Source organism: Syngnathus typhle, linkage group LG19 (assembly GCF_033458585.1).
Source record: "Syngnathus typhle isolate RoL2023-S1 ecotype Sweden linkage group LG19, RoL_Styp_1.0, whole genome shotgun sequence".
NCBI classification, from domain to species: domain Eukaryota; kingdom Metazoa; phylum Chordata; class Actinopteri; order Syngnathiformes; family Syngnathidae; genus Syngnathus; species Syngnathus typhle.
The window spans coordinates 3621590-3635109 of NC_083756.1; the positions used below are offsets into that span (position 1 = coordinate 3621590).

General features: G+C 48.8%; 1 protein-coding gene across 4 annotated transcripts; it reads left to right on the plus strand.

Moving 5' to 3' along the window:
* The first annotated feature begins 776 nt into the window (after positions 1 to 776).
* On the plus strand, positions 777 to 12607 carry cdh19 (cadherin 19, type 2). 4 transcript variants are annotated; one of them, XR_009710507.1, is made up of 14 exons: positions 777 to 936; positions 4525 to 4659; positions 4828 to 5083; positions 5143 to 5437; positions 6260 to 6379; positions 6787 to 6954; positions 7512 to 7702; positions 7835 to 8088; positions 9080 to 9216; positions 9275 to 9396; positions 9498 to 9615; positions 10079 to 10330; positions 10500 to 11068; positions 11542 to 11642. XR_009710507.1 is itself a non-coding variant. In XM_061266183.1 (14 exons), the coding sequence occupies exons 3-13, from the start codon at positions 4871 to 4873 to the stop codon at positions 12030 to 12032; spliced, it is 2361 nt and encodes a 786-aa protein (XP_061122167.1). In that variant the 5' UTR covers positions 777 to 936; positions 4525 to 4659; positions 4828 to 4870; the 3' UTR covers positions 12033 to 12047; positions 12127 to 12607. The 4 variants fall into 4 exon arrangements, 3 of the variants coding, with proteins under 3 accessions (XP_061122167.1, XP_061122169.1, XP_061122168.1); XM_061266183.1 differs by lacking the exon at positions 10500 to 11068 and adding an exon at positions 12127 to 12607 and having other exon boundaries at positions 11542 to 12047; XM_061266185.1 differs by having other exon boundaries at positions 11021 to 11068; positions 11542 to 11683.
* Positions 12608 to 13520: the final 913 nt, after the last annotated feature.

The following is a 13520-nucleotide window of genomic DNA, read 5'->3' on the forward strand; positions in this document are numbered from 1 at the left end:
GGGTTTAAATGTCACCTCACGGGTCTTGACATTTCTTCCTTTGAGAGCAGACGGAAGGCGAAAGCAGCCGACAAACTCCCGGGTTCGCACCATCGGCATTTATGCCACCTTTTTTTTTTTAAAGGTATAATGATGGCATCCATTACGTGCAGGGATGTAATTAGCCGCGTTGAAAGGAATGCACTCAACTTTTACCTCCGACTATAATCAGCAGGTCCAAGGTGCTGTTTTCGTCAGCGTGATGGCCATTCAACGGAAGCTAATTGTGAAAGTGAGTCATCAATTGTCCATTCATGAATTGAAAGAGAAAAATGAGCCTCGCTCATTGCACAATACATGATGTTGCTCACTGCAACGTGTTTTAAAAGAAGAAACTTGACATTAGGCAAAGGAGAATTAAAAAAGATCCTTTTGTGTCAGATTTTTGAATTTTGTTTTAGTTGTCAACTGATTCTGAGGAGAAAAATGTCTCTACGCAAAATGGATTTCCTTGCTCGGAATTCTTTGGCGTGCATCATAAAGCGCAGCCTCCCTCGCCTGTTGCCGCCCTCTCGTAGCGCTCGCACAAGCTGACACTGAGAGAATTATCATCCATCCCCGTTCCAATAAAGCGCTCGATTGTTCCGTAAAATGACAGCCAGAGAAATAGAAATCCATTGGTACGTCCGGGTTGAGTTGGGGGCGTGCGGGGGGTTCTTGGAGGGGCAGACTATTTGCATGAAGGCCGCGAGTGTCCGGCACAATAGCGGCAGTGTTTGTTCTCGGACACAAAAGCGGGCCGAGGAGAAGACGTGTGGAGGGGAGGGAGGGAGGCCTTGCTGGTTTCTTCTCCGTCTAGATGAGCGTTTGGCTGTCGCGGCCATTGTGGCGTTTCAATCGCTCCAAGCAGATTGCGTGGCCTAGTGTCCCCCCCGGCGGTCTCAAACAAACAAACAGGTGGGTGTGGCGCGCGGGTACTTTGCCCACCTTTTGTTGGGAGATAATTAGATAGCATTTCCAAACGCGTGGCGAGAGGTAATGGCTTGCTGAGAAATGTGGCGCGGGGTCGCAACGGAGGCCTCGACACAACAAAGACGGAAAAGTCTTGATAAGCGAGCGCAATCTGGGCGCCATCAGGCGGCTCTTTTGTTTGCCTCACAATCTGCTTCTTTGGCGTAAACAACACCTGCTTTCTTCAACAAGTCCTTGTTGTTGTTAAAGACGAGAAGGTGTACTTTCACCTCAAAATCACTTGGTGACTTGCAGGTAGGAGAACACATTTTCGCGGAATTTCTATCTTTACGATATGTTTCACGGCGTAGCGACAATGTGTGAACTCTGTAGTTGGTGTTGGTTGTGAATGAGGGTTCATTCAAGGTCGCAAACGTTTGAACCAAGCTTGACAACAATATTCGCGACCTTTTGAAACGCTCGCAAATGTTGGACACTTCATGGGACGTGGGATTAAATAATATACCGTTTTTTTCCATGTATAATGCGCAAACACGCTCCATATGAACACAATGCTCTCATATCAGACGCTTGCTAGATCACCTGCTCGTTTGCTGTCACAATGTACCCTACACAAATCCGAAACATTTCTTCGCTATTGAGTATGCTAGCGCATGCGCAGTGATACTGACCGGCAGAATAACATCCGGTTGTTCCCAAAGATGATCTTTTTTCTGAAATAATTTTATGTTTGGGTGCGTATTATACATGGGTACAGGCTTTTCTCCAGCATCAACATGCCATTTTTAGGGTGCGTATTATACATGGGGGCGCATTATACATGGAAAAAAACGGTAGTCATAAATAACAAAGCAAAATACATGTTTACAAGACAAATGAGCTAAGCTAGGTTAGTCTGACATTTTCCAGAGAAAATCATGTCTTTACAAAGTTTTTTTTTCTTTTTAAATGAGAAAGTATGAACGCTGATCGATGTATCAAGAACTCAGATAATAAAAGAAAACGCAATTATGAGATAGCCCCCCACTGGTAAAATAATGTGTTAGCATGCTAGTTCCAGCGCTATTGCTAATGTAAGTTGTGTTTAACAAAATGGAAGCGTGTTATGTACACTTGTTGCAAAATCATTCAGACAGATTGTTCTGGAAATGTTTCATCACTGCATGATCAGGTTTTCACTATGTACATCTCTAAAGTTAACTTTTGTGACATCTGCGCATTTATTTTTCCCCTCACAAGCAAAAAAAAAAAGACAGTGTTGATGTGGTTTCACAGCGCCTGATTAACGTCAGTGGGAATTCTTACCGCCAACTGTTTCCGCTCCGTGCGCGCGTAAATAAATAGCGGCAAATTGCTTACTAACAAGTACATGATGCTTTGACATTTCCCTGTTGCTTTTGATCATTTGGGTCCCGCCTGCAAGACAACAAGCGGCGTGGCGGCGCTGATTGTTTTTAACTAAAAAAAAAACAAAAAAACGTCCCAAATGACCAATTAGGGCATTTTGTCTTGGAAGGTTGAGCCAAAAGAAGTCAGGCTGAACAGATGTTTTTTTTTCCTTTTTACACCTCTTATTAGTTGACTTATTAACATTGGACAAGAAAAAGCAAGTACCTCCAAATGTGTATAAATAAAAATGTTTTGTATGAAAATTAGCACCATTGTTTTAAGCGGAGATGTTCAGCCACCGGTAATTTAGCTTTCTGTCACATTTTCTCATGAACAACCGTTCTAGTGTTTATTTTGTTTAATGGCCTATTTTCTACCTCAAGCAATAATCAGCATTTTGCACAATCTAAATAAACCAAATGACTTGACTTGATGTTACCTTTTTCTTCCCGGGGCCTGTTTTTGGCTTTTTTATTTTTATTTTTTTACGGAGGTCTTTCTTATTCTTAAAAAGTACCCTTATAATCATCAAGGGCTTTTCTTGTGTGGCGGGGAGAAAGTGCAGGTTGCAACAAGGTTAATCTGATCATTTCCTTTGTGAAATCTGTGCACGGAGCGGCGCACATATCAGCTTTGACATTGTGCATTGCGGCGACATGTCACCCCCGGCAACCCCCCACTGTCAGGGCCGCTTGTAGCCAAGCGTCATAATGTCCCAACTCGGGTGGCGGAACGGCATTTCCCGATGAGGCAGGCGGGCGGGAGCATAATGCGAGGGTCTCGGTGCGTGCAGTGCTTAACATTGCGCGACCGCCGCTCGTTGTCGCGCTGACATGTGGCAGCCTGCCGTCGGTTCGCTGGCTCGCTTGCTCACGTACGTACGCTGCCGCAAATAGCAGCCTGTGACGATGGGCGGATGCTTGAAGGGCCTATTAGCCGTAATGAATGGCTGCCAGGCGCGGGCGAGCTCCTCGCCCGCCGGGTGCCATGCCGGCGTCTCGTCTGACAGAAGAAAATTGACCGTGGGGCGCACGGGCGTGTCTTTATCTGTGTGTAATTGATGGATGGAAAAGAAAAGGTTCCCGGAGTAAATCAATCACAGCACCTGCCGCTATTCACGAGTGGGTTCAGCTCGCGTGGGTTAAGTTTGTTTTCACCTTTTGTAAAATGGCCCATTTTAGGAGCAGAGCATCTGCAGAGACTCCAAAAGTCTTGCCCGTGTTGCTAGCCGTCACGTCAAAGTGCCTTCGCATTGTGGACGTCACGTGACCAGGAAACAGGAAATAAACACAACAGTCAAAATAACAGTGAGATTGGCCAAGTTGTGATTAGCAGCCTAGAGCAGCCACCGTACAATCATCACCCAACCGCAACATCGCGGTATCAAAAAGCATCTCACTTTTCTCTCCATCAGATCTCAAAACATGTCAAACCGCAGATTTGGTGGCCTGATGTCGCCTGATGGAAACTGCGATGTGTAAAAACAAAAAGGCTTCTTGTCTCACTGCTGAAAGCGAGCCTTTTGTCCGTTTTGTCTGCTGTCCGTGGACCCAGTGTGACACTGCTTGCTGGCCCTAATGAAGACTTGTAATGAGATCGATAACTTCCCGGCCAGACGTGCGTCTGCTGTCATTACAACCAGGTCAAGAGTACGAGTGGGGACAATTTTGAAGCACAGGCCTCAAACTCGAACTCAGGCCTCAGACCGTCTCTATTGTTCTTGACGCGTCCTTTGTTGTTAGTACTTAGCAACATTAGCTTAGCGCGAGCAAATGCATGTTAGCACGATCGCGTTTGTTGGTTTCAACTTCCCTGGCTAAAGAAGCAAATTAAAAAAAACATCCTGTGATATGTCCCCAAAATTATTCTTTCTATTTATTTTAATTGTTACTAAGTGTTCATCTTATTTTTTTCCCACCACAGTCATCCATCACTGTTTAATCAAGTCTCTATATTCATATCTTTTATCGCTATGCTTGTTTACTAAACATTTATCATGTCCTCCTAATTGCCACACAGCATTTAATGAAACGGAGCTAATTTCTCCACAATAAAGCCCCCCTGCCCCCCAACCTCTTTTGTACAACAAAGTGCAGAGAGCTTGCAAATGTAGGTGGTGTAATGAATGTTTGGGCTTTGAGAGCGTTGCATCTTTAATCTGCTCATTCTGCAATCTCTGTGAAGTGTACAGAACATTCTCGCTGCCTGTGTTGCTTCTTCCACACGCAAGATGGCAAACGCCGCTGCCGGGATGGCGACAGACTGGCCGGCTGGCACGAGAGACTGGACGCTTGCAACCTCCTGTTGTGTGTGTCTTTGGTAAGCCCACAAAATGGAATGAAAACATGCAGCTTGCCTCTCTCAGACAGTTTCAAGGAGAGTGCAGTGGCGCTGTCTCTGACCACTTGAAACGCTTCCTACACTTTGCGGGGGTTCGTCGGAACTAAAATGTGGCCAGCAATTGCGTTCAACGTTTCTTTATTTCAGGCTTTGAGACGGTGCAAAAGTGACAGGAAGGTTTCGAGCGAGCATGGGAGCTGCAGAAGACACCAAAGCGAGGAGCGTGTTGGCGGCCCTGACACTGCTGTCCCTGTTGAGCCACATGGATGGCATCGACCAGGGCCCCCAAGGGCCCCGCTCGGGCCCGGACTCCTTCGGGAGGCACCGTCGCCACAAGAGAGGCTGGATCTGGAAGCAGATGTTTGTCTCGGAGGAGGACCCCACACCTCGCGTCATCGGCCAGGTACCGAAGCCCCTCCGCGTCCTTCACGCTCACAACTCATCCGACCTCTCGTCGTGCAGCTGAAATCAGATTACGACCGCGGGGAGTTCGCCATCCGATACATCCTGTCCGGGGAAGGCGCCGGCGACACTTTTGCCATCGACGAGTACTCAGGCAAGATCCGCACGCTGAAGAAGCTGGACCGCGAGGAGAAGGCCTTCTACGTACTCCAAGCGCAAGCAATCAACAGGCTCTCTGGGGAGCCCGAAGAACCCCAGTCCGAGTTCATCATCAAGGTGCAGGACATCAACGACAACGCACCGCAGTTCCTCAACCAGCCCTACGCGGCCAGCATTCCCGAGATGTGCCCCGTCGGTACGTTGGACGCACGCCATTGACAAGATATCGTGACATTAGCTTAGCAATAGCAAACATGGCAAGTTGAGTTAACATAAAGGCTTTTTACTTTGACGGCAGCAAAGCAAGCGCTTTGCTCTGCCCTCCGGCATCAGCTCACCGCCGTAAATAAATTCTTTATGATCATTTCCGCAGATGCACTTTTCAAGGCAAATTTATATCCCGGCTGCAGATTAAAAGCAGAAGGTTATATGAATGTCTGTCATCCGTCCACCTGCAGGAAGTTAAATGTATTGCTTTCTGCACGACGGCTCGGTTGCCTTTTTCTTCTTAAGTAATGTTATTACAGCCGCTGCCCTTTCATAGCGCAAACATTAGCATTTCAATTTATGTGTAATCTGCCTTTTGCAGTATAATATCTCCCCTCTAATAAATCAGAATGTATTTGGCTGGGAATGAGGCAGCGGTGTGACGCTTGAAGGCGGACGACTTTCAAATACGAAACGCGCCGAGAGAAGCCAGAGAGAGATTATGGTGAGGCCGAGGCTAAGCGGGCGACCCCACCCCCCCCACCACCCAGTCCTGTTGTCGTGGTGCCATCTCATCCGGGCCCGGCGGCACCGCGACACGATGCCGGGCATGTTCCTGGCTTAAAGGAAAACACATTTTGCTTTTCTGAAAGCAAAATTGACCTCAAACTGTTTCTTCTAGAAGCAACATGCAACTACAATAGTCTTTATGAAAAAAATTAAAATCGGGTCCTTGTCCTAATCCCTTTATGTATTGGTCGAGTGGAACTGCCGTCCCCAGCTATCTGACTCCCCCCCTCCCCCCCGCCAGGCACCACCGTGGTCCAAGTGACGGCCACAGATGCTGACGACCCCATGTTTGGCAATAACGCCAAGCTCATCTACTCCATCCTGCAGGGGGAGCCCTACTTCTCGGTGGAGCCAAAGACAGGTTAGCGCACACCAGCTCACTGGTAGCGTTTTTGTTTGAGTCAAAAAAGATTGGATGGATGTTTCCCAAGGCTTGTTTTTCCTCCTTCAACTCACTTTCTAAAGGTAGCTCTTCATTGACTGATGCTATCGTGATACTTTTCCCAAATGGTTGCCCCACCCCCACCCCTGGCTAGATTATTGTTATGCCTGGCGGCGCTTCCCGCACACAGCGTTGACCTTTAATGATCCGCCAATTCTTTAAATGCAAAGCGAGACTTGAGACTTCTTGAAGTGGTGGTTTTGCCCCAAGCGCCGTTTGCCCTACGAAGTCGAGCTCAAATTTTTCAGCACGTTTTCTAATAAATTCTTAACCGCTCATTCATGAATGCTGGTTGTTGTTGATTTGCGAATGCGCCGCCCCCGCAGGGATCATCGTGACCTCCTGGCCCGACATGGACCGCGAGGCCAAGGAGCAGTACCTGGTGGTGGTGCAGGTGAAGGACATGCTGGGCATGAGCGGCGGATACTCGGCCTCCGCCACCGTCAGCGTCAGCTTGAGCGACATCAACGACAACGGGCCCATCTTCCAGCACCGTGAGTCTCAACCTTGTAGATGATCGGCAAATACAAATCGGCAAACGGGCCGCCACAGGCAAGGAGGATTAGACCTTGAAATCGACTCTTTAAGTCTTTCGCAGTCACCCCGGCCACCCGTCCGTCTATTGCCACATTGCTTTCCGAAACAGGAGCAATCTATCAATCCATCAACTTCCAACTTTGGAATGAAAAGCAATAAGATGGAGGGGGGAGGGGGCGGGTTCGTCTGGCTCATCTGCATGTCGCCCCGTGGACGACTCCAATCCTTCACACGTCGTATCGTGACCTTTAGGAAACAAACGTTCTCTGTGATAAAGCTCGCCCAACAGATGATCCGGGAAAGAAATCAATTCTGCCGGAGTGAGGCGAGGCGAGGGTGGCTCGTTGTCACGTACGCCTTCGCCGCAGACGCTTATAAATGTTGCATCGCCACACTTGTGCCTGAACCGTGCCCTCTGTTTTGACACAGCGTTGCAAATTAGAAGCAACAGTGACAGCACGGGCACCATCGATAATAAAATCTGTGAACATTCCATGCCATCATTTCATTTCAGATTTATACACCTTTGCCATTCCCGAAGATGCCGCGGTGGGAACCACGGTGGGCAGGGTCAAAGCGTACGACGCCGACATAGGCGTCAACGCCAAGATGAACTACAGCCTGCTGGCGGACCTGGAAGAGAACGCGACCTTCAGCGTCCACACCGACCCGCTGACGCAAGAGGGCGTCATCTTGCTGGCCAAGGTGAGGACGACCCACTTCCTGTTTGGTCAGAAAGAACCGACACATAATCGAGGGGGTCACCGCCCAAATTGTGATCACATGACTTTGTTGTGAACATATTTTCGGAGATGACCTTCTAATGTCTCGTTGCAGCTGCTGGACTACGAGACCAAGCGCCGCTACGTGATGGTGGCGGAGGCCATCAATGAGGACGTGGATCCCCGCTTCCTGCCCCCGGGGGAGTTCTCGGACCGGACCACGCTGAAGATCCTGGTGGAGGACGTGGACGAGCCACCCGTCTTTCTTTCGCCGGTCTACGAGTGGAAGGTGGCTGAGAACGCGGCGGCGGGGATCGTCGTCGGCGTTGTCAGCGCCCGCGACACCGACGCGGCCAACAACACTGTCAGGTACGCAGGCTCCCTCTAGTGACACACAACAGAATCACTCAATTAAGCACAATAAAGGTGAATTTGACAACTTATGTTTTAATTTATGATCATATATGCCATTTTTAATGTTGGTCATCATCATGTGGGTTGACGGAATGCAGCGGCTAGCTAGCTAACGTAACTGTCTTTTTGTTACCAAACTTGCCGGCGTTTCACGTTAACACGGCAAATCAAGACAAATCAACCTCCGTCCCGTGGCCCATTTTTCATATTATGGACCTGAGCGTAGAATAGAATTATGAAAAATGTGTCCTTTGTTTGGCTTTTTTGAATTTGATTGCGTGTCGAAAATGGAAAGAACAAATGATACACGGATTATTTTCCTCCATGCGGTGAAAAATGATTCAATTTCAAACGGCGTTACTTTGCGGGCGCATCCCTTTTTACCCTTGATCTCCGCATTCCGGTCATATTTATCTCATATTAGTTTAGTTGGAAATGAGCCCGGCTGAATAAATCATCATGATTTTTTCCCTTCATACCTCACAGGCTTTTCCTATCTATTGCGGTATTATCACAAAGCGACGTTGGCCGGGACGTGGGAATGTAATAAAGCGCCCTGCGAGGCGGCGTAGCGAATTGAGATTTGATGTCATTTGCAAGCGAGGCACGTTTTCCCGCCCGGAGTCCGTTGGAGGCGAGCGAGCTTGCCAATGGCAGGTGCCGCACATCATCCGCCGCCCGCCGTCCATTAGTGTCCCTTTGGTGACGCCGGCGCCGTGATGAACACGTCCTGCCTGACATTTTCCAACTTTGCAAAGTTGCACTAAAAATGATGAAGTTTGCTCTTGTTTCCAGCGAGCTCGATGTGATTCATTTCCGGGCCTTGGCTTCATTCCATACCGTAACGCGTCATAGACGATTGTAGCGCCGATTGTACTGTGATGTCAACGTGCAGGTTGATACGAATGCTGCCATCGTTTACTCCTGCCTGTGGTGCCCCCACCAGATATTCTTTCGAAAAGCACAGCGACACGGCAAAAGCTTTCAAAATAGACCCGCTCAACGGAACCATCTCCATCGCCAAGCCTCTGGACCGAGAGCTATCCGCCTGGCACAATCTGACCATCGTCGCCAAAGAGACCTGTAAGTGCTCTGCGGTCTCGATGGTGGTCTCGATGCTAACGTGCGCCCGCTCTCTCAGCGTCCAAGCGTTTGTCCTCCCGGGTTCTGGCATCCATCAAGGTGCTGGACATCAACGACAACGCACCGCAACTGGCCGGCCCTTACCGGCCGTATATCTGCGAGGGGACGCAAGCGGGGGAGGTACAAACTCGTCGCTAACATCTGGGCCACCTCAACTGCAATATGGACGGTACAAGGCCGTCAAATTGACATGATGGTGAGAATTTTATTTGACGTCTCAGCTCATCCAGCTACTGAGCGCCATTGATCCAGACGAGCCTTCTGAGGGTCACCACTTCTATTTCTCCATGGTCCCCGGCAAGCAAATCAATCCAAACTTCACCATTCGGGATAACCAAGGTGTGTTTTTTATTACTAAGTAGAATCATAGTGAAAATATAATCAGTGAATCTGCTTGAGGGCAGCATCAATTCTACTGAATGAAAATGGACAGTTCGGTATAATTAGTAGGAAAGTAGTCACATGAATATGATATGCCTTAACACCTTTCAATTCTTAAACAGTTTTTAGATCTCAAATGCAAGTGGAGTTGTAGGGAAAAATAAAACTGCAGCACAAAAGTGAGTATTGTTGTTTATGAGACGGAAGGAGCTTGAAATGAAGGGCCGCTGCTCAATCCGCCGTCCGCTTGCCGCTGCGCACCTTTCCCAAAGCCCCGCCAAGTATTGAAACAGATATTCCAAATGTGCTTTTTCACATGCTGAATATTTCATTTTCTCACTCAGCTTTGAAATGTGTTCCATATAACCACCCCCCCGCCCCCACTAAAAATACTCTCCTTCTCATCCCCCTCCCACTCCAGACAACACGGCGGGCATCGTGGCACGCAGGAGCACCTTCAGCCGCAGGGAGCGCAGCAACTACCTGCTGCCGGTGGTGGTGACGGACAGCGGCTCGCCCGCCCTGTCCAGCACCGGCACGCTGACTGTCAGTGTGTGCGGCTGCGGGCCCGCCGGCCACTGCCCCTCCGGAGGCGTGGAGGCTCTGGCTCTGTCCATGGGGGTCAGTCCGCGCACCTTGCTTGTGCTTCTCGTCTGCCTGCTCTTGGCCGCAGGTGAGCAAGTGACAAACCGGCAGAGCAAAAAAAATAAAAGCACAGTGTGACATCAATATATAATAAGCCTTGATGGAAGCCGTACTTGACAAAGTCGTGATGGAAAATTCACCGTGACTCGAGTGCTCGTCTTCACGACGACCTCGCCGCCGCTCGTTTCTGTCTCCAGGTGAACTCTGCCCATGGATTGTTTTTCCGGGCTGAAAAGGATTTGTTTCATGAGATGTGAAGTGATCAACGCCAGCTATGAAGAGGACCACAGCATCTGATTACTAATTTTTGCATCTTGAGTCCTCTGGAGCCCCCTCCTTATTCCCATTTTTTACCTGATCCCTCTTTTATTTAGATTTTTTTTTTTTTTACCCAATCCGCTGATTATTCACTTTGTGCTTTTTTACCCAATCACCCACCCATTCTTTTTTTTTTATACCCAATCTCAGTTCATTCACTTTTTCTTTAAAATCAGAGCCCCCACTTATAATTTTCTTAACCCCTTATTCTTTGTTAAACTAAATCAAAATTTAAAAACATTAAATTATTAATTATTATTATTTATTAAAAAATTAAATCAATTAAAAACACCCCCAGCCCCATGTCAAGTATCAAGCACAACAAATCCCCCTCACCCCTCCTTCCTTCCTGACTGGACAAAAAGAGAAAAGGTTTTGGATTTGTTTTGTCTCCCGGCAGATCCGCTGAGCTAGAGCGTTTCCCGCCCTCCCGCCGTCGCCACGGCAAGTAAGCAAACGTCTCCTCACGGCAGGAGTGTCCCACTAACAATTGAATTGCCGGCTACAAGGTGAGCGCGTGCCCTCACAATGCCGCCGCAACCGGCCGCCACCATCCCGAGACGCTGACGTCTGCAGCATAGTGAGGAGCTTCATTATGACCTCTGCTGCTTGGCGTGGTCCCCACGCCCTCCCTATGAAAGATTAATGGCCATGCCCGCTGTGCTAACACACCTGACAGATGAGAGGCTGCAAAAAAAAAAAGAAAAACAAATTCTGCTGCATCCCAACAGTACAATGACTTATCTCCTGCTAAGGTGCTCATTTTTATTATGTGGATCCATCCATAACCATCCCAAAACATGCAGCCAAGTCCTTGGAGACCATTGTTATCTTTTTGGCACCAGATGTTACCACCTCTGGATAGATGAGAATTGTGTCCATGTCATGTCAAGTGGTAACGGTGCCATGTTGTGTCCGCAGCCTCGTCAGTCCCCACGCTGTTGCTGTGGCGACGCAGGCGTGCGCAAAAGGCGGCACGCAAGAAGGCCAGCGAGCTGGAACTGCCCGATACCGTGTCGCAGAAGGTGCTGTACTACGCCCAGGTGGGCCAGCCGATTCGAGACCCAGTAGTCCCGCTACGCTCCCACCCCAGGAGGCGCGAAAGGCGGCTAGCTCGGGAGGAAGTCCGGGCCAGCATCCGCATGTCCCTGCGAGAGTCTCGCCTAGTGGGGCCCGAGGACGATGTCTTCAGGCAGTTCATCCTGGACCGGGTGGAGGAGGCGGACGGCGACCCTTACGCGCCGCCATTGGACTGCCTGACGGCCTACGCCTACGAGGGCTCGGGATCCTCGGCCGGCTCGCTCAGCTCGGTGGACTCGTGCGCGTCGGAGAGGCCGAGCCCGGTTCCCGGAGCTCCCTGGGCCAGACTGTCGCCCTGGTTCGGCGAAGGCCAGGAAGACACCATCTTCTGAGGACTACACTACCAGGTAGGACCAAAACAAAACAAGTGGCAGTTGTCGTTGCTATAAAACTGTTGACTTTTGTCACGCTGTGCTTCTTCTTCAGGCTCGCTGCTGTCACGCTTGGTGGAGGGCTCACTCTGTTCTTCATTTCGGAGGTTTGGGATTTATTGATGCTCAGTGGGATCCCCACCCCCAAGCTTTCCTCATTCATGCTGCGTGCTTTTTTCTTTTCTAGACTTTTGTGCAGCACACTGCTGTCACACCGTCTTTTCGTGTTTGTCACCTTTCTAACTTTTGCTCTCAGTGTTCCTTTTCTCTGCTTTCTTTTCAGACTTTTCCGTGGCAGCTTTCCCCAAAAAGTATTTCCATTAATTGATGTAGAATGTAACATTTGATTGTGCCGTTGGTTTATGCTTTAATCAGTGTCATATTAGTATGTATTATTCTCCCCCGTGTGAAAGCACACTATTACTGACCTGTAAATTCCCATTCCATGATGCAATCTACAATGGAATATTTGATATACGGAAAGTGTGAACGCTTATCGTAATGTATTTTTATAAATAAAGATCACAATTCCGGAATGCGCCAGGCTGCATTCTGTCATGCTTTCCAGTGAGGCAGCCAATCAGCGGCACAAATTTGAGATGTATAAAGACATACACACCAAAAAAAAAAACAAGCGTGATGCGTGTTAGCAGCGTGGGTGTCACGCGGTGGGCTAATTGCGTCCCCGCCCCCTTCTGGCTGTTTAACTGGGCTGAAGGTCAGACGCCAGCGAGTTCTTCCTGACCAAGTAAAATGCCAAGAAAGACGTCGATCTTTTTCCTTTTGGCTCGCTAAGTGCTCGACTCAGCTGATCCGGTCCGCCCGCGCTGCCTGCGGGGCTGCGTGTTGTATTTTTTTTGCCCCTGCTTGGTCTTTTAGATTCAACGATTCCTCAAAGTGCTCCCCTGAAGACGCAGGGGTTCATCTCAAGAGGGGCCTTTCAAGGCGACAGCGGCGGCAGATCTGCACAATGGCGATCGATTTGGGCCGTGACGCTTCTCCAAGTCCTCCTTCAATCACGCTGCCGCGTAAAAAAAGTCATTGGGCTCCCGTTGTCCTTGGAAAGCCTCGGCCCGTGCCAATACTGCATCTAATTTCAACTCGCGGGCCCTTTTCTATGTGTAATTATCTCCATTACGCCGGCTTTCATCTCGGCGTCGAGATCCGAGAGATTCATTTTCAGCTGGAAAACTCCCCTTTTAAGGTCAACATCACCTACGCTTGCCTTGGACCGTTTTGACATTTGACAGCAATAGAAAAACTCTGAATGTTATTTTATTCTTTCTACGCTGACTCATAATAGAAGTATTTGAAAATGTCCGTCTTGTGTATAGCCGCTGCAAAAGTTGTCAGGAGTCCAATTTGGTTGATAGCTACTAAATAATTGATCAGCGTGTGTCAAATCAAGGAAAACGATGAGGAGTGAAATTACGGATATCTTCCAAATCG

Bases quoted from the DNA above. Each gene is read 5' to 3' on its own strand.
- cdh19 (XM_061266183.1), top strand. From the start codon at position 4,871: ATGGGAGCTGCAGAAGACACCAAAGCGAGGAGCGTGTTGGCGGCCCTG. The intron at 6,380-6,786 runs GTTAGCGCACAC...CCGCCCCCGCAG, and splicing joins CTCGGTGGAGCCAAAGACAG to GGATCATCGTGACCTCCTGG. The intron at 9,397-9,497 runs GTACAAACTCGT...TTGACGTCTCAG, and splicing joins AGGGGACGCAAGCGGGGGAG to CTCATCCAGCTACTGAGCGC.